This window comes from Ammospiza nelsoni, chromosome 27 (genome assembly GCF_027579445.1).
Source record: "Ammospiza nelsoni isolate bAmmNel1 chromosome 27, bAmmNel1.pri, whole genome shotgun sequence".
Lineage (NCBI taxonomy): Eukaryota > Metazoa > Chordata > Aves > Passeriformes > Passerellidae > Ammospiza > Ammospiza nelsoni.
Window position 1 is genome coordinate 6604940 of NC_080659.1, and position 22095 is coordinate 6627034.

At 61.9% G+C, this 22095-nt stretch overlaps 3 protein-coding genes across 6 annotated transcripts; 2 read left to right on the plus strand and 1 right to left on the minus strand.

The window, feature by feature from the left end:
• Positions 1 to 1032: 1032 nt before the first annotated feature.
• BABAM1 (BRISC and BRCA1 A complex member 1) lies at positions 1033 to 5165 on the minus strand. 4 transcript variants are annotated; one of them, XM_059489638.1, is made up of 9 exons: positions 5137 to 5165; positions 4288 to 4652; positions 3993 to 4051; positions 3596 to 3716; positions 3241 to 3319; positions 2961 to 2985; positions 2583 to 2712; positions 2080 to 2166; positions 1033 to 1493 (listed from the first exon to the last, which is right to left on the minus strand). In XM_059489638.1, the coding sequence occupies exons 2-9, from the start codon at positions 4603 to 4605 to the stop codon at positions 1293 to 1295; spliced, it is 1020 nt and encodes a 339-aa protein (XP_059345621.1). In that variant the 5' UTR covers positions 4606 to 4652; positions 5137 to 5165; the 3' UTR covers positions 1033 to 1292. The 4 variants fall into 4 exon arrangements, with proteins under 4 accessions (XP_059345621.1, XP_059345623.1, XP_059345622.1 ...); XM_059489640.1 differs by having other exon boundaries at positions 4288 to 4620; positions 5137 to 5159; XM_059489639.1 differs by having other exon boundaries at positions 4288 to 4732; positions 5137 to 5151.
• A 1557-nt stretch (positions 5166 to 6722) lies between these two features.
• Positions 6723 to 12527, plus strand: USHBP1 (USH1 protein network component harmonin binding protein 1). The gene is made up of 15 exons (XM_059489609.1): positions 6723 to 6935; positions 7113 to 7330; positions 7483 to 7547; positions 7635 to 7762; positions 7834 to 8043; positions 8145 to 8363; positions 8532 to 8608; positions 8714 to 8854; positions 9279 to 9358; positions 9697 to 9862; positions 9941 to 10169; positions 10277 to 10480; positions 10559 to 10650; positions 10849 to 10971; positions 11481 to 12527. Exons 1-15 carry the CDS (start codon positions 6927 to 6929, stop codon positions 11641 to 11643), a joined length of 2124 nt encoding a protein of 707 aa, XP_059345592.1. The 5' UTR covers positions 6723 to 6926; the 3' UTR covers positions 11644 to 12527.
• Positions 12528 to 15135: 2608 nt separating this feature from the next.
• NR2F6 (nuclear receptor subfamily 2 group F member 6) lies at positions 15136 to 21891 on the plus strand. The gene is made up of 4 exons (XM_059489890.1): positions 15136 to 15421; positions 18451 to 18545; positions 19116 to 19652; positions 20317 to 21891. Exons 1-4 carry the CDS (start codon positions 15147 to 15149, stop codon positions 20589 to 20591), a joined length of 1182 nt encoding a protein of 393 aa, XP_059345873.1. The 5' UTR covers positions 15136 to 15146; the 3' UTR covers positions 20592 to 21891.
• The last annotated feature ends 204 nt before the right edge of the window (positions 21892 to 22095 follow it).

Consider the following 22095-nt stretch of genomic DNA (forward strand, 5'->3'; position numbering starts at 1 on the left):
ACTGCTGTGGGGACATGGGGTGCAGTCCCCATCCTCTTTGCCACTCCAAAGCGACCAAACCCCTCCTAGTCCCCATTCCTCCGGCCACCTGTGGAGACAGCGGACGCTGCTGAAGGGACAGGGAGTGTTGTCCCCATCCCATTTTCCACCCTCAAGTGACCAAACCCCTCCTTGTCCCCATCCCTGCCACCTACCGCCCGCTGGCGGCAGGACACGAGGCTGGCATTGTCCCTGCTGCTGTCGCCCCGTGCCCGCGCCAGCTCCCGGCGCAGCGCGTCCCCGTCGCTCCGCAGCCGCTCCCGGTGCCGCTCCAGCTCGGCCAGGCGCGCCCCGAGCTCCCGGCTCTCGTTGGCCGCCCGATCCCGGCAGCCGCGCAGCTTCCCCAGCGCCTCGGAGCGCCACAGCAGCAGCGCCACCGCCACTGTCACCGCCGCCACCAGCAGCAGCAGCGCCGCGCACAGCGCCAGCACCTTCAGCGTGGCCCGGGGCACCGCGGGGTCCATGGCGGGGGACAGCGGGAACAGGCGGGGGCCAGAGGGGACAGGAGGGCACAGAGGAGACAGGAGGGAACAGACGGGGACGGAAGGACCCGCTCCGGCCGTGGCCGTGCCGGGATGTGGCAGTGGCACTGCTGGCGACACCGTAATTGTCGCGCGCGCGTGGGCCGAGGTTTGTGGCAGGTCAGGGCCCAGAATAGGTTTTTGTTTGTGCTGGACAGGGGACAGGGCTCTGCCCTAGCCGCGGGGACAAGCTGGGGTGGCCTCGGTGACCGCTGGGACGCTGAGGTTCCCATCTGTCTCCAGCACGGAGCTCTGTGTCCCCTGCAGCGAGAGCGAGACAGGTTTGGCCAGGGCTTATTGGAAATGGGTTAAAAAATGAGGATTTGTGGAATGGCTGCGGCTCAAGGCAGCGTTGGCATGTCCCTGTCCCCCGTCCCTGTCCCCATCCCCTGTCCCCTCCCTACCCGTGGTGGCCAGAGGTGAATGGTCACTCCGGGATGTCCCCATGGAGCTGCGACAGAGGGACCCATACTGTCCGTAACCGTTTGTTTTTATTCTCTCCTATAGTCCTAAATCCCAGTGGTCCAAATCTGCATTCCTCTAATTACACTGATGGCTTTAGAACCATTTCATTCCTATTCAACTTTTAATATTTTAAAAACGAGGGACTGGCGTTTTTCACAGGGTTGTCCCCTCGGGCAGTGGCATCGCCCTCGGGCCTGTCCCCTCAGAGAGTGGCGGGGCTGTCCCCTCTCTCGGGGCTGTCCCCTGAGGGGCGGCCTGTCCCCTCTCTCAGCTGGCGGCCTCCCCCTCGGGGCTGTCCCCCCCGTCCAGCAGCCCGTAGTGCGCGTGGCTCTGGCACGGCCGCTGCAGGGGATGCGCCAGCAGCTTGGCCATGCAGTTGTGCAGCTCCAGCGCCGGCCCCGCCAGGGCCACTTCGTACTTGTAGTTGGTGCCTTTGGTGTCCAGGCTGCCGAAAAACCCGAACATGTCCTGGCGAGGGGACACACGGGGACATAAAGGGGTTAAATTTGGCTTGTCCTGATCTCAAATCCCGAGGAATTTCCTCTTTTTGTCTTCTAGATTTGTCCAAAAATTCCCCTCAAAATTCTGTGGTTTTGTCACCCCATTGTTGGTGATACCCCAGGGTCCTTTGGCCTCCTAAATCCCCCACAAACCCATCCCATTCCCACCCCATTTTCCCCTAATCCTCCCATTGCCTGCTAAATCCCCCCCATTCCCACCCCATTTTCCTCTAAATCCTCCCATTCCCCCTAAATTCCTCCATTTCCACCCCATTTCCCCCTTTTGTTACCCCAATCTCCCCCACTCCCAAAATCCCACCCCCCTTTTTTCCCCAATTTCCCCCCAAAATCCCTCCCATTTCTCCTCCAAACCACCCCATTCCCACAAAAAAATGGAGGAATTTGGGGGGGAAAATTTGTGGGATAAAGAAAATAAAAACAGAAAAACAGGGACAAATGAGGGAAAAAATGCGGGAATTTGGGGAGGGGGAAAGGGAGGATTTGGGGGAAAGAGAGGAATTGGGGGAAATTTGGGGGAATTTGTCCCCTTTTACCTTCCAGCTGCTCTCGTCTTCCTTTTCATCCACCCCGTTGTGGATGTAAACAACGTCGAAGAAGAAATAGGGGCACTGCAGCAGCTTCTGGGGGGAAAAGGGGGAATTTGGGGGCTTTGGGGGAGATTTGGGGGCTTTGGGGGAGATTTGGGGTGGAAATGGTGAATTTTGCGGCTGGCACAGGGGGATTTTGGGGCTGGCATGGGGAGATCTGGGGTGGAAAAGGGGGGATTTTGGGGGTGGCATGGGGGGATTTTGAGAGTGGAAATGGGGGAATTTTGGGGTTGGCACAGGGGGGAATTTGGGGTGTCCCAGACCTGGACGTGCTCGCCCCCACAGAAGTGGGGGATTTTGGGGTGGCATGGGCAGATTTTGCAGTGTCACAGGGGGGACTCTGGGGTGTCACAGGGGGGATTTTGGGGTGTCCCAGACCTTGACGTGCTCGCCCCCACAGAAGTGGGGGATTTGGGGTGTCACAGGGGGGATTTTGGGGTGTCCCAGACCTTGACGTGCTCGCCCCCACAGAAGTGGGGCTGGCAGCGCGGGCGCCCGAACACCAGGATGGTTCTGACCACGAAGGGCGGGGGGATGGTCTGGACGTTGTCGGTCACTGGCAGCTCCACCTTCTGCTGGCTGGGATGGGGACAGGACAGGGTGGCACCCACGGGGACAGAGACAGGGATGGGGTGGCACCCACAGAGTCAGGGTGGCACCCATGGGGACAGGACAGGGTGGCAGCCACAGGGACAGGGGACAGAGACAGGCGGCACCCCTGGGTCAGGGTGGCAGCCACAGGGACAGGGCTCAGGTGCCACCCCCCCCAGCACCCTCCAACCCCCCCAGCACCCCCAGAACATTCTGGAACCCCCCGCAGTGCTCACATGAGGTTGAAGAGCCCATCCAGATCTGAGCTTGGAGTCAAGGCTGGTCCTGGCACCTGTGACACCCCCAGGGCCACCCCCAGGGCCACCGAGACACTTGTGCCACCCCCAGGGCCACCCCCAGGGCCACCCTGGCACCCAAGACACCCCAATGCCACACAAGGGACCCCAGTGGCACCCCGGTGACAAAGAAGGGACCCCCCCTGGCACCCAGGACACCCAGGACCCCCTGATGCCACCCGGGTGGCACCCAGGACACCCCAGTGGCACGGCAGGATACTGAAGGACTGGCACACGACGGTGTCCAGGTCGTAGAGGCAGCTGCAAACCTCACGCGGGTCTGACGTGAACCCCGAGAGCTGCGGGGGCACCGGGCTGGCACTGGCCCTGTCTCCACCCTGTCCCCTGTGCCCAGCTCTGTGCCCACCCCTGTCCCCAGCTCTGTGCCCGCCCCTGTGTCCCTCCCTGTCCCTTTGCCCTGTGCCCATTCCTGTCCCTGTCCCCACCCTGTGCCCGTCCCCTCCTGGCACCCCAGGCCCCCTCTCCCTGTGCCCATCCCTGTCCTTGTCCCTGCCCGGTGCCCCCTGGCACCCCAGCCCCCCCGTCCACCCTGTGGCTGTGCCCGTGTCACCCACCCAGGTGGCATCATTGTTCACCACCACGAGGGCGAACTCGTGGCTTTTGTCGATTTTGTGTTTGGTCCTGACGAACATCTCGATCATTTTCTGGGCCACCGTCAGGGCGTTGCTGCGGCACCTGCGGGGCACGGGCTCAGGGCACCCGAGAAACCACAAAAACCCCAAATCACACAAACCCCACACACCACAAACCCCAGAGACACCACCAAGCCCTGCCCGGCACCCCAAAAACCACACAAATCCCAGAGACACCTGGCAGCCCTGCCCGGCACCCCAAAAACCACACAAATCCCAGAAACACCACAAGCCCTCGCCTGGCACCCCAAACACACCACAAACCCCAGGAACCCACCCGGCACCCCAAAAACACCACCTGGCAGCCCGTGGCACTGACCCATTGAAGGACTCCAGTTTGGGCACTGCCATCTCCTCGGCCAGGTCCAGGCAGATGATCTGGCGGGGGGGCACAGCTGAGACCCCCGAGTGTCCCCAGGGACCCTCAGGGTGTCCCCAGTCCATCCCAGTCCCTCGCAATCCCCTCCCAGTCCACCCCAATTCCCCCCCCCCAGTCCCTCCCATTTCCCCCCAATCCCCTCCATCCCCCCCCGTCCATCCCAGTCACCCCCAATTCCCCCTCCCAACCCTTTCCAGTCCCTCCCAATCCCCCCCAGTCCCTCCCAGTCACTCACCACCTTCTCGGGGCAGTTGACCCGCGGGGTTCTGACGGTCACCTCGCCGTGCTGCCCGTGACTGCCCGGGCCGTGCCAAGCCGTGCCAGGCTGCCCGGGGGGGCTGTGCCCGGCGCTGGCCGCCTCCCCCTCGCCCTCGCTGCGGTTCCCCGGGGCCTCTCCCCGGTTCCCCGGGGCCTCTCCCCGGCTGCCCACGCTGCCCGGCCCGCTCGGGGCTCGGTCCTCGGCGCCCTCGGGGTTGGAGCGGGTGCGGGGCCGAACATCTGGAACCTTCTCCTCCTCATCCTCGGCGGCGCTGCCCGGCTCCGACGTGTCCATCCCGAAACTGGGGGGCTGGCACCCCAAAACCGGGGGGTGTGCTGGAGCTAGCACCCCAAAATCATCGGTTTTGGGGGTGCTGTGGGGCTGGGACCCGAAACCTGGGGGTTCTCTGTGCCTGGGACCCCTAAAGTGGGGAAATTCCGGTGTGGCTGTAACCCCAAAATCAGGGGTGTCCGGTGTGGCTGTGACCCCAAACCCGGGGGGCTCTGGGGTGATCTCTGCGTGGGGAGGGGCTCCAAGGAGTGGGGCGTACGAGGGGCAGGGGCTCGGAGGAGTTTGGGGGGTCCCCCACTCACTTCCCTCCCCCTTGCAGCCCCCTCCCCACTCAGCCCCACTCTCGGACCCCCTTTCCCACGCCCCCCACCTTCCCACGCCCCTCCCCTGCCCAATTTCCCCAGCCCCACGCCCCCATCTCCTCCCTCCCTCCCTTCCCCATCCCCCCCCCCGCTCCTGTTCGCCCTCGATGCCCCAAAACTCCCCAAAACACCCCTGAACCCCCCAAAAGTCCCCCGAGCCCCCTGCGCTCACCGCTCGCTGACGCTCGGGCTCCGCCGGAAATGGCGCCGCGGGAGGGCTGATGGGAGTTGTAGTCCCTTTGGGTGCCCCGCCGCCACCATGGGGAGTACCCCCAGGCTCCGAACGCCTCCTCACGGCCCCGCCCCTTCACGCACCCCCTTCCCCACCTTTCTCCCGTTCGTGTTCGCCCCCTGAGTCCCCCAAAATCCCCCTGAGCTCCCCCAGAGCTCACCGCTCTGTTACGACCCCGTTCCGCCGGAAATGGCGCCGCGCGGAGGCTGCTGGGAGTTGTAGTCCCCCTCGACCTCCGGCAAAGCCCCGGAACACCGCCCCCTCCGCCCCACCAATGCCCCTCAAAACCGCGCTGCGTCTTTGCTCCACCCCAAACATCGTGTGAACTCCCCCGAACCCCAAATATCCTGCACCCCAAATATCCCCGTGCACCGTCCTTTGCACCCCAAGTACTCGTGTTTTACCCTAAATATTCATGTGCACCCCCAAAACTGCCTTCCGCCCCCCAAATATCCATGTGCACCCCCCAAACATCCACCTGCACCCCAAATATCCACGTGCGCCCCAAATCCCCGTGTACCCCCCAGAACCACAGCCCGCACTCCAAATCCCCCTGCTCCACCCCAAACATCGTGTGAACATCCCCGAACGGCTTCCTGCACCCCAAATATCCCCGTGCACCACCCTCTGTACCCCAAATGCTCGTTTTTTCCCCTAAATATCCATGTGCACCCTCAAAACTGCCTCCCGCACCCCAAATGTCCACGTGCACCCCCCAAACATCCGCCTGTGCCTCAAATATCGTTGTCCGCACCCCATATACCCACCTGCACCCCAAAAACAGCATCCCCCCACTTCTCACAGCACCCCAAATCTCTCCCAGCACCCCCAAAAGCGTTTTGCGGTCCCCGTCCCTTTGCAGGGGGTGCTTTGTGGGGTGAGGGTGGCACCGGCCTGGCACCGGGGTGGGTGGGGGATTTGGGAGGGGGGTTTGGGGTTTTTGGGAGGTTTTTGAGGGGGAGTTGGGAGGGGGGCTGAGCACCCCAAAAGGCCCCGCTGTGCCCCCCAGGCGGAGCGGCTGAACGGTTAAAGGAAGAGGAAATCCCGGCAGGAACACGGCCGGGGCCGGAGGCGCTGCCCGAGCTACCGGAGGTGCCGCGGGACGGGAGGGGACCGGGCGAGAGCGGTCCGGGGGGAACCGGGACGGAACGGGGGGAACTGGGACAGAATGGGAACCGGGAGAGAACGGGAGGAACCGGGGGGGACCGGGAGAGAATGAGGGGAACCGGGACGGAAGGGGGGGAACCGGGACAGAATGAGAACTGGGACAGAACGGGGGGAACCTGGGGGGACCGGGAGAGAATGAGGGGAACCGGGATGGAACAGGGACGTGGGCGGAACTGGGACAGAATAGGGGGAACCGGGAGAGAACTGCAGCTCGGGGGGACTGGGACAGAACGGGGGGAACTGGGATGGAACTGAGACAGAACGGGGATGTGAGGGGAACCGGGAGAGAACGGGAACCTGGGGGGAATGGAGATAGAACAGGGAACCGGGAGACAGCGGGAACCGGGGGAGAACGGGAACTTTGGGGGACTGGGAGAGAACGGGAACCCCGGGATAGAGCGGGGCCTGCTGAGACCCTGCGGGGAAACTGGGACTTACTGGGAGCCTGGGTGTGGAGCCAGGACATCCCGGAGCCCCTGTGTGGAACCAGGACGTGTTGGGACCCTCAGAGTGGAACTGGGACGTGCTGGGAGCCACGGGCAGGACAATCCCGGACCGCGGGCATGGAGGAGGTGAGGGGCACTGTCCGTGCTGGGCACAGCGCGGGGCTGACCCCAAACGGGGCTGACCCCACCCGCTCCCGGGGCTCCCTGTGCCGCGCTCCGCGGTGGAATTCCCGCTCCGGGCACCGGGACGGGGCCGGTGGCCCAGCGGGCCGGGCTGGTGGCCGCAGCTCATCCCTGTGCCAGGAGAGCCCGGTAGGTGCCACCCGCCCTGCCCCCGGCGCTGAACGGGGCACGGGCACCCCCACGGGCACCCCGGCCCGGCCCTCGCGCCAGGAAGAGGAGGAGGATGCGGAGGAGGAGGATGAGGAGGATGAGGAGGACGTGGCCGGGGACATCGAGGACATCCCGCTGCTGGCAGGGGCGGCCCCGCGACAGCAGCGGCGACAGCAGCGCCCCGCCAGGTACCGTCAGCTGGAGAGCCACCCGCGGGGACACCGGGAGCGCGGGGACACCGGGACTGAGGAGACATTGAGACTAAGGAGACACCGGGACTGAGGGGACACCGGGAGCGAGGGGACACCGGGACATCACCGTGCCCTTCCTCGCCCCGCAGGGAGGATGAGGACGGCTGGGAGGCCACCGCCACTGTCCCCACTGTCGCCGCTGCCAGCCCGGACGGTGAGCGCCGCCCCCCATGCCACCACAGGTGCCATCGCCGCTCTGTCCCTGCCCTGACGGCGACCGTGTCGCTGTCGCTGTCCCCAGCGCGCAGCCCGGATCTCTTCGAGCGCCTGCAGCACGCCGTGAGCTCCCTGGAGCGCGCCGCCTTCTGCCGCCGCCGGCAGCCCCCGGCGTGGCCGCCGCCTGCCCCGGCCTGGCACCGGGCACTCCAGGTGAGCCTCGCCACGCCCGCGGTGCCCTCGGCGGCACGGCGGGTACGGACTGACCGGCCTGGCACGGGCAGAGCCTGCAGGAGCTGAGCCGGACACCGGGCTGGGCCCGCCGCTGCTGGCCGGAGGCGGCGGCGGGACCGGGGCTACCGGCGGAGGTGGCGGCGGCGGCGGCGAGGAACGCGAGCCTGCGGACAGCCCTGGGCCAGCGGGACGAGGAGCTGGGCCAGGCCACGGCCGCCCTGCGGGCGCTGCGGGGCGACCGGGAGCGCCTGCAGGGCAAGGTGGGTGCGGGACAGCGGGTGCCACCCTCGCGGTGTCCCCGGGTGCCACCGTCGGGGTGTCACCGCAGCGGTGGCGGTGCTGAGCCCCGTGTCCGGCTCAGGTGCGAGACCTGCGGGAGGCTCTGGCCAGGCTGGAGGAGCCGGGAGGGTCTGGCAGTGACACCCCTGGCGTCGGTGACATCCCCGGGACCAGTGACACCCCTGGCGTCGGTGACATCCCCGGGACAGGCGACGCCTCTGGGACTGGCGACGCCCCCAGAGTCGGTGACACTCCCGGGGTCGATGACACCCCCGGGCCCAGCAGCCCCCCGGGGCACCGGGTGAGTGCGAGGCTGGGGCACGGGGGAGTCCTGCCCTGGCACGGGGCTCTGGCGTCCCCTCCGCGCAATGTCACCCGGGGTGGTGGCGGTGCTCGGTCCCACGGGGTGCCGTCCCCTGGGATGACCCCCCCCGGGCCGCTCCCCTCCATGTTGCCTCCTCCCCTGCAGCCCCACGCCCCGCTGTCCCCCCAGCCCTCGGCGGGGCCGGGCCGGGAGCAGGAGGAGCGGCTGCCGCAGCTACAGGGGTGAGTACCCCCCGAACCCCGAGTCCTCCCCAAATCCCGAGCCCAGAGTCCCCCGACCCCCCCTGGGGTCACTGAGGCACTGCCCCGGTGCCCGCGGGCCCGCAGGATGCTGGCGCGGCTGCAGGAGGTGAACCGGGAGCTGCTGGCGGCGCTGGGCGAGTGCAAGGGCGAGGCGGAGCGGCTGAGCATGGAGCTGGGGCGGCGGGAGGCGCGCTGCAGCGGGCTGCGGCTGGCACTGAGCTGCAGGTGGGACAGGGGACACGGGATGGGGACACAGGATGGGGACACGGGACAGGGGACAGGGATGGGGACAGCTCCACTGAGCTGCAGCGGGCTGCGGCTGGCACTGAGCTGCAGGTGGGACGGGGGACATGGGATGGGGACACAGGATGGGGACAGAGACAGGGATGGGGACACGGGATGGGGACAGTTCCCTGAGACCCTCGGGATGGGGACCTGAATAGGGATAGGGGTGGGATGGGATGGGATTGATGGGATTGATGGGATTGACTGCATGGGAACAGGGATCAAGATCGGGACTAGGATCAGAATCAGGATGGGGACTTGGGTGGGGATGAGGACAAGGATGAGGAATGGGAACAGGGACAGGGCTGGGGACGGGGATGGGGACAGGGCTGAGGACAGTCCTCCTGAGCCCCTTGTCCCCCAGCCAGCGCTGTGGGGGCGCCTACGTCGCCCTCCTGGACCTGTTGCGGGCAAAGGTGGCACCGGAGGGTGGCACCCGTGGGGGTGAGTGACAGCGGGGGGGACACAGGGGGCTGGGGGAAACTGAGAGGTTATGAGGGGGGACGCTGGTGTGATGGGGAGAATACTGGGAAGATTCTGGGAAGTTATCTGGGAGGATACTGGGGGGATACTGGGAATACTGGGAGGATACTGGGGAGCAATCAGGGAGGATGCCAATGGGATGTGTAAGGCCCACGTGTGGCAGTGGGGGATGCACGAGGGATACCGGGAGGTACTGGAAGGACTTCGGGGGGATGCAGGGAGCTTGTGGGGCATCCCAATGCCCCCCACACCACCTTGCGGGCACCCCTGGGCAGCGGCACTGCCCGCAACGTGCCCAGGAACCGCGGCGGAACCGAGCCCGGGCCACGAACCGGGACCTGGCCCCGCCACACCGGAACAGAGCCTGGACTGCGCACCCGGACCTGGCCTCGCCACACCGGAGCCGTCGGGGCCAGCGGAGCCAGACAGCCGTGAGCACCCCGCGGACAGCCCCGGGGCTCACAGGTACCGGGGGCGCGGGGGTCCCGGCGCTGAGCCCCCCCCGGGTGCCCCGCGCCCACCGCCGCCGTGCCCGCCCCGCAGGCCCCGGGGGATGGAGGAAGGAGCGCTGCGGGAGCTCATCCGGCGGCTCCGCGCCGAGCAGGCGGCGGTGGAGGGGTCCCTGCTGGACGCCGCCGAGCCCTCGGAGCCTCCCCCGGAGCGCGACCCCCGGGGCCGGGCGGAGCGGGTGCTGCGGGAAGCGCGGGCGCTGCTGCCCGGCTGGAGGCGGCCGGAGAAGGAGGAGCTGCTGCAGGAGCTGGCGGTGCTCAAGGTGGGGTTGGGATCCTTCCCTGGATCCCTTCATGGATCCCTCCCTGGCTTCCCTCCCCGGTGCCCCCCTGTCTCCCCGGCCGTGCCTCAGTTTCCCCGCGGTGCCAGGAGGCGCTGGCGGAGCTGCGGACGCGGCTGCAGCTGGCTCAGAAGGAGAAGCGAGCCCTGGAGCTGCTGCTGGCCGCGCACGGGCCCCGCGAGGCCGCGCTGCGCCTCCTGCTGCGGGAACGGGAGCGGCACCGGGAGCGGCACCGGGAATGGGACGGGCGGGACGGAGCCTCCGGCAGCAGCTCCGGCAGCAGCTCCGAGGAGGTAGGGATGGATCCCGTGGGGCCGTTCCCGGGATTTGGGGGATGCCGAGGGATGGGAGACAGCCGGAAATCTCTGCAGGAGGCGCGGAAGGGGCGGGGGGCAGCGATGGCCCCGGGAAACCCCCCGGACCCCGAGAGAACGAGGGAGGAACTGCTCCGGATCCGGGCCAGGTGAGGGATGGGAGCTGTGGGGGATTGGGAATTGTGTGGGGTCAGGAACTGTGTGGGATCGGGAAATGTGTGGGGTTGGGAATTCTGTGGGGACAGGGAATGGTGTGGGGCTGGAATTGTGTGGGGTTGGGAATGGTGCTGGGCGGGCTGGTGGGGCGGGCTCGGGGTGGCCCTGGTGACACTGCCCCGTGTCCCCAGGACGGAGCAGCTGCGTGGCCGTGCCCGGGAGCTGGCGCTGGCCCTGGAGCGGGGCAGCGCTGCCAGCCGTGCCCAGCAGGGACACAGTGCCACCGTCACCCTGGAGCTCCTCCAGGCGCACAGGTCAGCACGGGCCGGGGTCCCTTGGGTGTCCCTGGGTCCTCCGGGTGTCCTGGGTCCCCTCGGTTCCCTCAGTCTCCCTGACTCCCTGAAAGCCCTGACTCCCCTCATCCCCCTGACTTCCTAAACCCCTGGCTCCCCCGATTCACTAAATCCCTAAATCCCAAAATTCACGGCTCCCCCTCATGCTCCCAGCTCTTCCAACTCCCTGACTCCCTAAATCCCCAGATCACGGGCTCCCCTGGATCTCCCAGCTCCCCTGACTCCTAAAATCCCCAAATCCCAAAAATCCCCGTCTTCCCCGATTCCCTGACTTCCTAAATCCCAAAACCTCCGGCTCCCCTGGATCCCCCTGCTCCCCCCAACTCCCTGAATCCCTAAATCCCAAAATCGCCCGACGCCCCAAACCCCCTGAGCTCCTCCCATTCCCCGGCTCCCTAAATCCCCAAACCCCCCAAACCCCCTGCTCCCCTTGGGTGCCCCCAATCCCCTGATGCCCCCGGTGCCCGCAGCTCGCTGGCCCTGGCGTACCGTGGGGCGCGGCGCAAGCAGGCGGAGCAGCTGCGGCGGCTGCAGGCGCGGGCGGCGGCGCTGCAGGGCCAGCACGGCCGCAGGGAGCGAGCCCTGGCCCGGACACTGCGGGAGCTGCAGCGAGGAGGCGAGACCTGCATCTAGGGAGCCCCGGAAATCCCTGGGGAAACTCGGAAATTCATGGGGAGCCCCGGAAATCCCGGGGGAAATTCGGAAATCTATGGGGAAACTCGGAAACTATGGGGTCCGTGTCCAGTGTCTGTCCAGTGTCCGTGTCCGTGTCTGGGGGCCCGGCTGACCCCGAGGTCAGAGGTCAGGGCTTGGCTCCTTTTGAGATTCAAATTTGCTTTGTGCGGGGTCAGGGCCCTGTGACAGGCAGGGCCACCTCGGGGCTGGGGACAGCAGGGGACACGGCAGGTGGCACCAGGATATGGCAGGTGGCACCTGGCGTTGGCACGTCCCCCTGCCACGCCCCCCTGAGCCCGTGGCCACCGCGAGTCCCTGGTTGGTGCCTCAGTTTCCCCCTGGAAAGGTGGAGAAGTCAGGTCAGCCCTGGGGATTGTCCGGAGGTGTCACCGTCACCGCTCCTTGGGGTGACACCGGGCACATGGCGGGGGAAGGGGCAATGTGGGGACAGCAAGGCTTGAACGCCCAGAGTGGCTGAAAATCAGGGATTTGACCCCAAAATGCTCCATTTCACCCATGGGACATCGGGGGGGACGGATGGACAGAGGGATGGGGTGGAACCAGTCCAATCCTGATCCAATCCCAGTCCAATCCTGATCCGATCCCAGTCCAATCCCAGCCCAATCCCGATCCAATCCCAAATCCACACTGGGGATCCCCAGGTGATTTTCCCCACTGAAAAAAAATCCAGGATGATTTTTAGGATCTCTCCATCAAGGCCGGGTTTGTCCATTAGGAAGGAGCTGGGATGATTTTTGAGATCTTTTCCTGCTTTTCCACCATCCCCAACCCCATCCTTCACACCCCACCAGAACTCCAAACCATCCCGAAGCCTCTGGAGCTGCCGCTGACCCCAAAAAGCAGCCCAGAAAAACCTCGGAGCCTTCCTGGGGCCCTTTTGTGGGGCGGGAGCAGCAGAGCAGAGCGAGGAGGAGGAGGAGGAGGAGGAGGAGGAGGAATGGGAATTATTCGGGAATTTGGGAATTCAGGAACTGGAATTCCTCTGGAGATCAAACATCAAAACAAACCCAGATCGGATTTACACCTTTGTTCCTGGATTGTTATTTTGGGGTATTTTGGGGGGTTTGGGTTGGTTTTTTTCCAGAGAACCCAAGGCCACAAATCCCAGCCTGGCACAGGGGAAGGGTGGGGGTGACCCCACTGGGCCCGGATTGGGATCCCCCAAAACCCAGCCCCATTCCCAGCTGGGGTTCCCAGGGCTTGTCCCATGATCAGGGGAATTGGGATCCCCTAATTCCAGGGAACTGGGGCACCCTACTCTTGGGGACATTGGGGGGACAGGGGGACTCTGTGGATTGAGATCCCTCAAAAGCCAGCCCCATTCCCAGCTGGATTTTCCAGGGATTGTCCCATGATTTGGGGAACTGGGATCCTTTCAGAGCACCCTAAATCCAGGGAATTATGGCACCCCACTCTTGGGGACATTGTGGGGACAAGGGATTGGTGTGGATCTCCCAAAGCTGACCCCATTCCCAGCTGGATTTTCCAGGGGTTATACCATGATTTGTTTGGCTTTAGGATCAAACCTCTAAATCCAGGAAATTTGGGGTTTAATTCCATTTATAGCCATCTCTGCTGCACCCCAATTCCAGGCTTAGCTTTGCTTTTCCCTAAATCCCGACCCAGAACCCGGATCAGGAACTCCAAGGTCGATCCCAGCCTGGCACCTTGGGGACACTGTGGCGTTTTTGGGGTCACTTCGGGGACTTTGCCCCGTAAGTGCCCGGGGCAGGGTGGGGTGCCGGGGTCAGGCACCTTTTCCCGCTGGGATTATCCCGATTATCCCGGGTTAATGATTCCCAGGAATCCCAGCACCCACCGGGAGACGGGTCCGACTGGATTGACCGCATTGCAGGCGCATTTATGGGGCCGCAGGACCTTTGGGGCCACGGGGACTTTATGGGGCTGCGGGGAACTTTGGGGCCATGGGGAGTTTATAGAGGTTTTTGGGGTCTCAGAACTTTATGGGGCCGCAGGGACCTTTTGGGGCCTTGGGGGTTTATGGGGCCATAGGATTTTGTCCTGGTGCAATGTGGGGCTCCCAGCACAACACCAGGCTCCCAGCTTGATGCTGGGATTCCAGCTACATCCTGTAATCCCAGTTCCAGTGCCAGGTTCCCAGTTTGACCCAGAATCCCAGTGATCCCATTTTGATCCCAGATTCTCAGTTCCGTGATGGGATCCTGGTGCCACGTGGGGCTCCTGCCAGGCCCCCGCCTGGATCCCGGGATCTGTTTGATTTGGGATACCAGTGCCAGGCTCCCAGTCTGATCCCAGTTCCCCAGTCCCATCCCTTTTTCTCAGTTTGATCCTGGTTTCCCAGTCTGATCCCGGTTTCCTGGCCCCATCCCGGTTTCCCAGTTTGATCCCGGTTTCCCATTCCCATCCCGGTTTCCCAGCGCTCCCGGTGCCGGCCGAGCCCCGGGCGTGCCCGAACGGCCGCGGGGGCCCGGGAGGGGCCCCAGCCGCCGCCTCCGGCGCCGAACCGCCCTCTCCATCCCCGCTCCCCTCGCTCCCGCCGGCCCCGCTGGCCGTTCCCGACCCGCGGGGCGCGGGGGGCGGGGAGCGGCCCCGGTGCGGCGGTGGCGGCAGCGGCGGGGCCGGGACCGGGGCAGGACCCGGGAGCGGAAGGGGAGGAGGCCGGGGAGGAGCATCCAGGGCGGCCACCGCGGCAGCGGCTGAACTTTGCTCTTTCACGGGAGGCGGGGAGAGCCCCGGGGCTCGGCGGAGCCGGTCCCGCCGCACCCGCACCCGCAGCCGCACCGGCACCGGGCTGCGAGCGGCGGCGGGGCCCGGAGAGCGGCGAGGGCGAACCGGGGCAGCGCCGCCTCCTTCCTCCTCCTCCTCCTCCTCTTCTCCTCCTCCTCCTTCCAGCCGGTGCCGCGGAGCGCAGGAGCCACCGGGGGCGGGAGCGGCCCCGCATGCGGCCGGTGCCCGCGGGGGGATGCGCCGCGCCCCGGCCCCGCCGCCGCCGCAAACTTTCCGCGGGGCCGTGAACCGGCAGGAGGAGGAGGAGGAGGAGGAGAGCGACAAATCCCTGAGGGGGCGACCCCAAAAAAATCCCTAAAAAACTACCCCAAAAAGCGGAGCTTCTCCCAGCCGGCGGTTCCTCGGTAAAACTTACCGAACTCGGCGCGGGGAAGCACCGGGAGGGGAAGAACCGGGAGGGGAAGCACCGAGAGCAGAACCAGCACCGGGAGGGGAAGAACCGGGAGAAGAACCGTGAGGAAAAGAACCAGAGAGCAGAACCGTGAGAAGAACCGTGAGGAGAAGAACGGGGGGAAGAACCAGGAGCAGAAGCAGCACCGGGAGGGGAAGCACCGGGAGCAGAAGCAGCACCGGGCGCAGAAGAACCGGGAGGAGAAAAAGCACCGGGAGGAGCAGCAGCACCGGCAGGCTCCGCTCGATGCGGCGCTGAGCCCCCGCGGCCCCGCGGAGCCATGGCCATGGTGGCCGGCGCTTGGGGCGAACCGAACGGTGGCGGAGCGGGTGGCACCGGGGGCGGCGGCGGCGGCGGCGGAGCGGAGGAGGCGGCGTCCCCCGGCGGCGGCGGCAGCGACGCGGAGCACGGCGAGGAGGAGCGGCCCGGGGCCGGCGCGGACTGCGTGGTGTGCGGGGACAAATCCAGCGGGAAGCACTACGGCGTTTTCACCTGCGAGGGCTGCAAGAGCTTCTTCAAGCGCAGCATCCGCAGGAACCTCAGCTACACCTGCAGGTGACAGCGGGGGGACAGCGGGGGATCCCGGTTGGGGATGAGTTGGGGTCTCGGTGTGGTGGTGCTGGGGGTGTCCCAGTACAAACCAGTGGCTCTCAGTACAGCACGAGAGTCTCCCAGTACAAACCAGTGGCTCCCAGTGCAAATGAGGGGTCCCCAGTGCAGCTCGAAACGGCGCTCCCAGTTCAGCCCAGGGGCTCCCAGTTCAGCTGAGGTTTCCCCCCAATCCATCTCAGTATCCCCCAGCCCCGGCTGTCCCCATTCCCGGCATTCCAGGTCCATCTCCCGGCATTCCCAGTCCATCTCGGTCCATTCCCGGTCCATTCCGGTCCATCCCAGTGTTCCCGGCGCTCCCGGCGTTCCCGCGGTGCCCGTGAATCACCCCGGGCATGGCCGGGATCCAACGGGAACCGCGGGAATGCCGGGAGCACCGGGAACACCGGGATGGACCGGGAACACCGGCATCCAGCAGGGGCAGGATCCTCTGGAATACCGGGGACAGCAGTCCACCGGGATACCGGGACCAGGGAGCCTCTGGAATTCCAGGATACCGGGAGCAGGGAGTCCCTGGAATTCCAGGATAATGGGAGCGGGGATCCTCTGGAATTCCAGGATCCGGGATCCCTGAGGAATCCAGGATGGGATCCCCAGGAAGTTCGGAGCTGCCAGAACCGCCAGGAATTCCCAGAGTTTGGAACGAGGGAGTTCCCAGGCTGCTCCCAGAGGGCAGAATTCCCAAATTTCTGAGGGTCCCCATTCCCTCATCCCGGCTCAGGGAGGGCTCTGGAATTTTTGGGAGGAGGGAAAAGGATTGGAAATCATCCAGGAGCCATTTGATCCAATCTTGGCAGGAGTCGGCTCCCGATCCTAAAAAATCCCGGATTTTGGGGAAAGTTCCCCTGAAATTATCCCAGATTTTTTTTTTCCAGTTGATAAAACCACCAGGATAATTCCTAGAAGTTTTGGGAAAAGCTCCCAGAAATATCCCGGATTTTTTCCAATGAGCAAAATCATCTGGATGATCCCACCACAGCCTTGAAATTTTGGGAAAAGCTCCCCAAAACTCATCCCAGATTTCTCCCAATCCCAAGAGGAATTCCATCAACCCCTCCCCAGCTCCAGGAGTGGCACGGACCAGAATTCCCAGCTGGAAAACCTTCCCAAAAAATCATCCTGGATTTTTCCCAGTGGATAAAACCACCTGGGTAATTCCTTGGAATTTTGGGAAAAGCTCCCAAAATCATCCTGGATTTTTTTCCCAATGGATAAAAACACCTGATTAATTCCTTGGAATTTTGGGAAAAGCTCCGTAAATTCCTCCCGGATTTTTCCCAAGAGCCGAACCTTCCCCCAGCATCGGGAAAACCTTTCCCAAAAATCCCCCCTGGAGTTTTCCAGTGGGATAGGAGGCAGTGAGCTGGGAAATTTGGGAAGCTCCGAAAGGCCCGGGCTGTGCTAATGACTTAATTAGGGCGGGTAATTAGCGGGAGCGATAATTAAAGGCATTTTGAATATGCAAATGAGCTTGGGGCCGGTTTGGATTCCCAGAACAAAAGCGGGATCCTGGAGCTTTGTTCCTCTGGAAAAGCCAAAAATTCCCAAGTCACTTCCTGACTTTTGAAAAAAAAAAAAAAAGGGAAATTTTTCCTTTTTGGATTCTGGCCTGTGCCGCCCCTGGAGCTGGGGAGGGATTGAGGGAATTCCTGCTGGGATTGGGAGAAATCTGGGATGAGTTTTGAGGAGCTTTTCCCAAAATTCCAAGGAATTACCCAGATGGTTTTATCCACTGGGAAAAAATCCGGTACAATTTTTGGGAGCTTTTCCCAAAATTCCAAGGAATTGTCCTTGTGACTTTATCCACTGGAAAAATTCTGGGATAATTTTGGGAGCTTTTCCCAAAATTCCAAGGTTGTGGTGGGATCATCCAGGTGATTTTGCCCATTGGGAAGAATCTGGGATATTTCTGGGAGCTTTTCGCAAAATTCCACAGGCACAGTGGGTATTATCCAGGTGGTTTTATCCACTGGAGAAAAGAAATCCAGGATAATTTTGGGATCTTTTCCCAAAATTCCAAGGAATTATCCACTGGGGAAAAAATAATCCAGGATAATTTTGGAATCTTTTCCTGCTGCTCCCAGACCTTGGCGGCTCCCCTGGATGTTTTCATCACTGGAAAAAAATATTCTGGGATAATTCCCGTTTTTTCCCCAGTTCTTTGAGCCTTTTCCGGACGTTTTCTGGGAATTCAGGCCTGGATGAAGACGTCAGGGCTGCTCCTGATCCTGCTTTTCATCGGGATCACGTTCCCGGCCGCGCCGGGGATGTTGAGGATGAATTAATTCTGTGTTGGGATTCTGGAAGGTTCTGTGGTGGGATTCCCGCGGCTCCAACCGCAGAATTCATCCCAAATTCTCTTTTCCCGCCCTGATTCCTACTGGGAAGGGATTTCCTGCTCTGGGATCAGCCTGGGAATGGGATCTGGGGGGGTTGGATGGGAGATTCCATGTGGAAATGGGAGACAGGAGCCCTTTTCCAGGGATTTTGGGAATTTTGGGATGAATCCATGGGCCAGGAGCCCTTTTCCAGGGTTTTTGGGAATTTGAGGAATTTTGGGATGAATCCATCCTTTTGCAGGCTCTGAGGAATTTGGGGGGAATTCTCTCCCTTTATCCCAGAATCCTGTGGGATTTGGGGTCAACACTGCCTGAGGGATTTCAGGCCCAATCCCACAGGAAGTTCCTGGAATTCCGTGGAATTCCTGGAGCTGCATCCATGGGCTCACCAACAATTAAATCCCAAAAACGTTACCAGATGTGGCAGGGATCAGGATGAAAATCCAGTGGGATTTTTTGGGATCAGGATGAAAATACAATGGAATTTTTTGGTATCATCATGAAAAAAAACCCATCAGCAATGACCATTTCAACAAAATCCCATAAAAACTGGGGAATGGGCTCTGGGATGCCTGGGATGGATTTGGGTGGGCTGAAATTCCTGCTAATTCCGGCTGATCCCGATGATTCCCGCAGGTCCAACCGGGATTGCCAGATTGACCAACACCACCGGAACCAGTGCCAGTACTGCCGCCTCAAGAAGTGCTTCCGAGTGGGCATGAGGAAGGAAGGTAGGGAAAAAATTCCCAAGGAATCCAGGAATTCTGGGAATCCAAGGTTTTGGGGGAAAAAACCCTAATTCTTTCCTCTTTTTTGTGGATTTTTTTTGGGATTTTTGGGGGATCCTTGTGAGGTCAGGATGAAAATCCAGTGGGATTTTTTAGGATCAGGATGAAAATCCAGAAGGTTTCTTTGGTATTGGGATGAAGATCCAGTAGGACCTGATTGGGGTCAGGATGAAGATCCAGTAGGATCCGTGTGGGATCAGGATAAAAATCTGGTGGGATTTTTTTGGGATCGGGATGAAAACCCTGTAGGATCCATGCAGGATCAGGATGAAGATCCAGTAGGATCTGTGTGGGATCAGGATAAAAATCTGATGAGATTTTTTGGGGTCAGGATGAAAATCTGGTGGGATCTTTTGGGTTTACCATGCAAACCCAGTAGGATCCATGTGGGATCAGGATGAAGATCCATATGGGGTTGGGATAAAAATGTGGTGGGATTTTTTGGGTTGGGATGAAAATCTAATGGGACGTTTTGTGCTCACCATGAAAACCCCAACCTTCCTCCCCCTCCAGCCGTGCAGCGGGGCCGAATTCCCCCCAGCCACTCCAGCAGCAGCCCCAATCCCCTCCCAGCTGGCGACTTCTTCAACGGGCAGCCGGTGTCGGAGCTGATCTCGCAGCTGCTGCGCGCCGAACCCTACCCGGCGGCGCGCTACGGCTCGCAGTACGCGCAGCAGCAGCAGCCGCCGGGCAGCGTCATGGGCATCGACAACATCTGCGAGCTGGCCGCCCGCCTGCTCTTCAGCACAGTGGAGTGGGCGCGGAACATCCCCTTCTTCCCCGAGCTGCCCGTGTCTGACCAGGTGGCCCTGCTGCGGCTGAGCTGGAGCGAGCTGTTCGTGCTGAACGCGGCGCAGTCGGCGCTGCCGCTGCACATGGCGCCGCTGCTGGCGGCCGCCGGCTTCCACGCCTCGCCCATGTCGGCAGAGAGGGTGGTGGCCTTCATGGATCAGATACGGGTCTTCCAGGAGCAGGTGGAGAAGCTCAACCGGCTGCAGGTGGACTCGGCCGAGTACAGCTGCCTCAAGGCCATTGCCCTCTTCACACCCGGTGAGGGGCTGGGGGCGGGTGGGAGGGACTGGGGTTTTCCTGAGGGTTTTTGGGGTTGGGGATGGGTAGGGAGAGGTTGTTCTGAGGGTTTTTCTGAGGGTTTGGGGGTTCTGGGAGTGAGTAAGGAGAGGTTTTCCTGTGTTTTTCCAAGAGCTGGTGGTTGGGTCCATCTGAAGTTGGGAATGAACAGGGAAATGTTTTTGCGGGTTTTTCTGAGGGTTTGGGGACTTGAGATATTGAAAGATTCCTGATGGATTTGGGGATATTCTCAATGGATTTGGGGATATTCCCTATAAATTTCAGGATATTTCTTTAAATTTTGGGATATTTCAAATGGATTTTGAGATATTGGATTTTGGGATATTCCCAATAGATTTTGAGAGATTCCCAATGGATTTTGGGAGATTGGATCTGAGGATATTCCCAATGGATTTGGGAATACTGCCTTGTGGGATATTCCCTTGGGGATATTCCCAATGGATTTGAGGTTATTCCGAATGAATTTGGAGATATCCCCAGTGGGTTTTGTGATATTAGATTTTTGGCTGTTTCAAATGGATTTGGGGTTATTCCCAATGGATTCAGGCGATATTGAATTTGGGGACATTCCCAACAGATCCCATGCCACCCCCCACACATCGAAACCCTCTCTGTTCCCTGGCAGACGCCTGCGGGCTGTCGGACCCGGCGCACGTGGAGACGCTGCAGGAGAAGGCGCAGGTGGCGCTGACCGAGTACGAGCGCTCACAGTTCCCGTCGCAGCCGCAGCGCTTCGGGCGGCTCCTGCTGCGGCTGCCCGCGCTGCGCGCCGTGCCCGCCGCCCTCATCTCACAGCTCTTCTTCATGCGCCTGGTGGGCAAGACACCCATCGAGACCCTGATCCGCGACATGCTGCTGTCCGGCAGCACCTTCAACTGGCCCTACGGCGCCGGGCAGTAGGGACGGATGGATGCACGGACGGACAGCAGGATGGATGGATGGATGCACGGACAGATGGGCAGTGGGACAGATGGATGTACTGCGGGACGGATGGACAGCGGGACAAGCCAGACAGCGGGACAGATGGATAGTGGGATGGGCCGGAGAACAAGATGGGCCGGACAATGGGATGGGCCTGAAAATGGGATGGGCCAGATAATGGGACAGGGCGGACAGTAGGACGGGCCAGACAATGGGACAGGCTGGAAAATGGGATGGGCCACACAATGGGACAGGCCAGACAGCGGGATGGACGGACAGCAGGACGGGCCAGAGAGCAGAACACATGGACAGGGGGATGGGCCAGAGAACGAGAGAGGCGGGACAATGGGATGGGCCAGACAATGGGATGGGCTGGACAGCGGGATGGACGGACAACAGGACAGGCTGGACAATGGGACAGACTGGACAACGGGATGGGCCAGATAGTAGGGACAGGCTGGACAGTGGGATGGGCTGGACAATGGGCCAGACAGACAGCAGGATGGGCCAGACAGCAGAATGGGCCAGAGAACAGAACGGACACTCCCCAGGAAGGGGATTGGGATTCTCCGCAATGCTGGCAGCTCCTGGCCCTGCCGGAACGGGGGTGCACCCTTGTGGGTTGTGCCTGCAGAGTTGTGGGGTTGGCACGAAAGGTTTTGGGGCCTGGCATTGTCACAGGAATTTTTGGGGTTCTACTATTGTCCCAAAAAGTTTTGGGATATTGAGGTTGTCCCCAGAAGAGATCCCAGTGTTGTCCCAAAAAGTTTTGGGGTCCCGGCATTCTCACCAAAAGTTTTGGGTCCTGGAGTTTTCACCAAAGGTTTTGGGGTCCTGGTGTTGTCCAAAAAAGTTTGAGGTCCTGGCATTGTCCCCATAAGTTTTGGGGTCCTGGTGTTGTCCAAAAAAGTTTGAGGTCCTGGCATTGTCCCCATAAGTTTTGGGGTCCTGATGTTGTCACCAAAGGTTTTGGGGACCTGAGGTTGTCCCCATAAGTTTTGGGGACCTGGTGTTGTCTCCAAAAGAGCTCCCAGTGTTGTCCCAAATAGCTCTGGGGCCCTGCCCTTGTCCCCAGGCTGTCCCCAAAGATGGAGGGGACAACAAGGGACACAGACCCCCCCCGCCGGGACTGTCTCCCCCCAGCTGGCACCAGGATGAGCCAAGATTTGGGACTTCAGGATTTGGGATTTTGGGATTCTGGGACCATACCTGGCCGATGGAATCCTCGCTCCGCCATATAAACTCATTAATTAATGCCAATTAAAGATGTTTCCTACAACTCCGGTGGTTTGGAATGAGCCAAGATTTGGGATTTTGGGATTTGGGATTTCAGGATTTCGGGATTTCAGGATTTTGTGATTTCAGGATTTTGGGATTCCAGGACTATTCACTGATTGGAATCCTCACTATGCCATATAAACCCATTAACTAACGCCAATTAAAGACATTTCCTGCAATCCCAGGGACTGGATTTGGGATACAG

What these genes read in the sequence shown, in the direction of transcription:
- BABAM1 (XM_059489638.1), bottom strand. Translation starts at nt 4,605, where the DNA reads ATGGACACGTCGGAGCCGGGCAGCGCCGCCGAGGATGAGGAGGAGAAG. An exon ending in GTGGGGGCGAGCACGTCAAG is followed by an intron (nt 2,167 to 2,582) that starts GTCTGGGACACC and finishes TTTTCCCCCCAG; the next exon opens with AAGCTGCTGCAGTGCCCCTA. An exon ending in AAGACGAGAGCAGCTGGAAG is followed by an intron (nt 1,494 to 2,079) that starts GTAAAAGGGGAC and finishes TCCCCTCGCCAG; the next exon opens with GACATGTTCGGGTTTTTCGG.
- USHBP1 (XM_059489609.1), top strand. An exon ending in GCAGCCCCCCGGGGCACCGG is followed by an intron (nt 8,364 to 8,531) that starts GTGAGTGCGAGG and finishes CCTCCCCTGCAG; the next exon opens with CCCCACGCCCCGCTGTCCCC. An exon ending in AGGAGCTGGCGGTGCTCAAG is followed by an intron (nt 10,170 to 10,276) that starts GTGGGGTTGGGA and finishes CCGCGGTGCCAG; the next exon opens with GAGGCGCTGGCGGAGCTGCG.
- NR2F6 (XM_059489890.1), top strand. Translation starts at nt 15,147, where the DNA reads ATGGCCATGGTGGCCGGCGCTTGGGGCGAACCGAACGGTGGCGGAGCG. An exon ending in AACCTCAGCTACACCTGCAG is followed by an intron (nt 15,422 to 18,450) that starts GTGACAGCGGGG and finishes TGATTCCCGCAG; the next exon opens with GTCCAACCGGGATTGCCAGA. An exon ending in CATTGCCCTCTTCACACCCG is followed by an intron (nt 19,653 to 20,316) that starts GTGAGGGGCTGG and finishes GTTCCCTGGCAG; the next exon opens with ACGCCTGCGGGCTGTCGGAC.